The sequence below is a fragment of the Aptenodytes forsteri genome, unplaced genomic scaffold (assembly GCF_000699145.1).
Source record: "Aptenodytes forsteri isolate BGI_AS27 unplaced genomic scaffold, ASM69914v1 Scaffold95, whole genome shotgun sequence".
In the NCBI taxonomy this organism is placed as follows: domain Eukaryota; kingdom Metazoa; phylum Chordata; class Aves; order Sphenisciformes; family Spheniscidae; genus Aptenodytes; species Aptenodytes forsteri.
In genome coordinates, this window is record NW_008794624.1 from 1106213 (window position 1) to 1107650 (window position 1438).

General features: G+C 62.8%; 1 protein-coding gene across 1 annotated transcript in view; it reads right to left on the reverse strand.

Moving 5' to 3' along the window:
- MYOC (myocilin) overlaps nt 1-1438 on the reverse strand; it is a 3861-nt gene continuing 2423 nt past the window's right edge. The window contains exon 4 of the mRNA XM_009273321.1: nt 1-1409. Coding sequence (XP_009271596.1) covers nt 933-1409 — 477 coding nt within the window. The 3' untranslated portion in view covers nt 1-932. The remainder of the gene's footprint in view (nt 1410-1438) is intronic.

Sequence of the window (1438 nt, forward strand, 5' to 3'; positions counted from 1 at the left end):
CCAGGCATGGCTGTAAAGCCGAAGCACGTGGCTGAGAGGGGCTGGGCGCGCCAAGGGGCCACTCGGCTTCGGGATGCTCTGCCAGCACTCCTCACCACTGCTCTCTTGGCTTTTTTTTTCCCCCCCAATAAAACAAGGCTTGTGCAATGAGTGTCCATATTCCTCGCTGCTTTTCATCTTGCTGGATGATTTTTGGAGGCGGCTGAGCTCTGGGATGCCCCCAGGCATTGTCAGCATGGGATGCAGTGGGGCTTGCGGGCTTTCAGCAGGGGAGCTTGGCTCTGTGGGGCTGCTGTTGGCGGGCAAACACTGCTCTCCTCAGTGAGGCTGGCCTGAGCTGGGGAGGCCTCCCCAAAACTGCTGTTGATGGGGGTGGGTCTGGGGGACAGCAGTGGTGCTCGTGCTCAGCCGGAGCCTGGAAACATGAACCCCAGCCCCGCAGAGGGGATCGTTGCTTGCAACCAGGGAAAACATTTATTTTTAGGTGGGACCCTCCCAGGCAGCCTCTCCCCACCTCCACTGCCTGCCCTGCCCAGCCTTCACTGCACCTGAGCCCTCCTTGCTCCAAATTTGGGGTGGCTGGGCTGGGAGCTCCTGGAGGATGCTAGAGCGGCTCAGGGCTGAGTACCGCTGTGGCCCATCCAAAACCCACAGAGGCCAGGGAGAGGCATTTTGCTGGCTCGACCAGGCTCTGGAGAAACACTTAATTTCCCTCCACTGCACTCAAGCATGACGGGATGTTGTCAGAGATGCCAGCGGGCATGTTGGTAGCCCCATCACGGCATGGCTGGTCAGCATGTGGCCCCCACCATCGCCCAGAGCTGTCTGAGCCGGCGCTCCCGGCTGTGCGGGGGGGAGCTGGGGAGCAAAGCGGGGTGCTGAGGTGCGTGCAGGGGTTGTGGGAGCTGAGCCAGCGCGTCCCTGGCCCCAGTTCACGGCCGGGACAGGCGGATGGGGTAGGTGACCATGTTGAAGCTGTCCCAGGCGAAGAGCTGCCGCTCAGCAGGGTTGTAGTCCACCATGCTGAGGTAGCGGAAGCGGTTCTCGAAGGGGATGCTGAGGGCCCGGCTGGTGCCGGTGGCCGTGTCGTAGGCGAAGTTGATGGTAGCATTGGGCGCTGAGTAGCTGCTGACGGTGTAGAGGGTGCCACAGATGACGAAGGAGTTGGCCACCCCCCGCTTGCGGATGTTGGTCTCCCAGGTCCGCCGGATCTCCAGTGTCTCAGGGTCCAGCTTGGAGAGGACAATCGCCCCCCTGGCCTTCTCAGTGCTGTAGATCACCCAGAGCCCTGTCTCGTCCACCGCCAGGTCAATGTCGGTGTAGCCTCCCCAGGAGTAGGGGTACTGCCCGTGGTAACCGGCGCCGGGGATCTCCCTCTCAGCCGTGACAGCCTCTCCCCGCAGGTCATAGCGGGCCACGCTGTGGGAGCGGCGGGGGC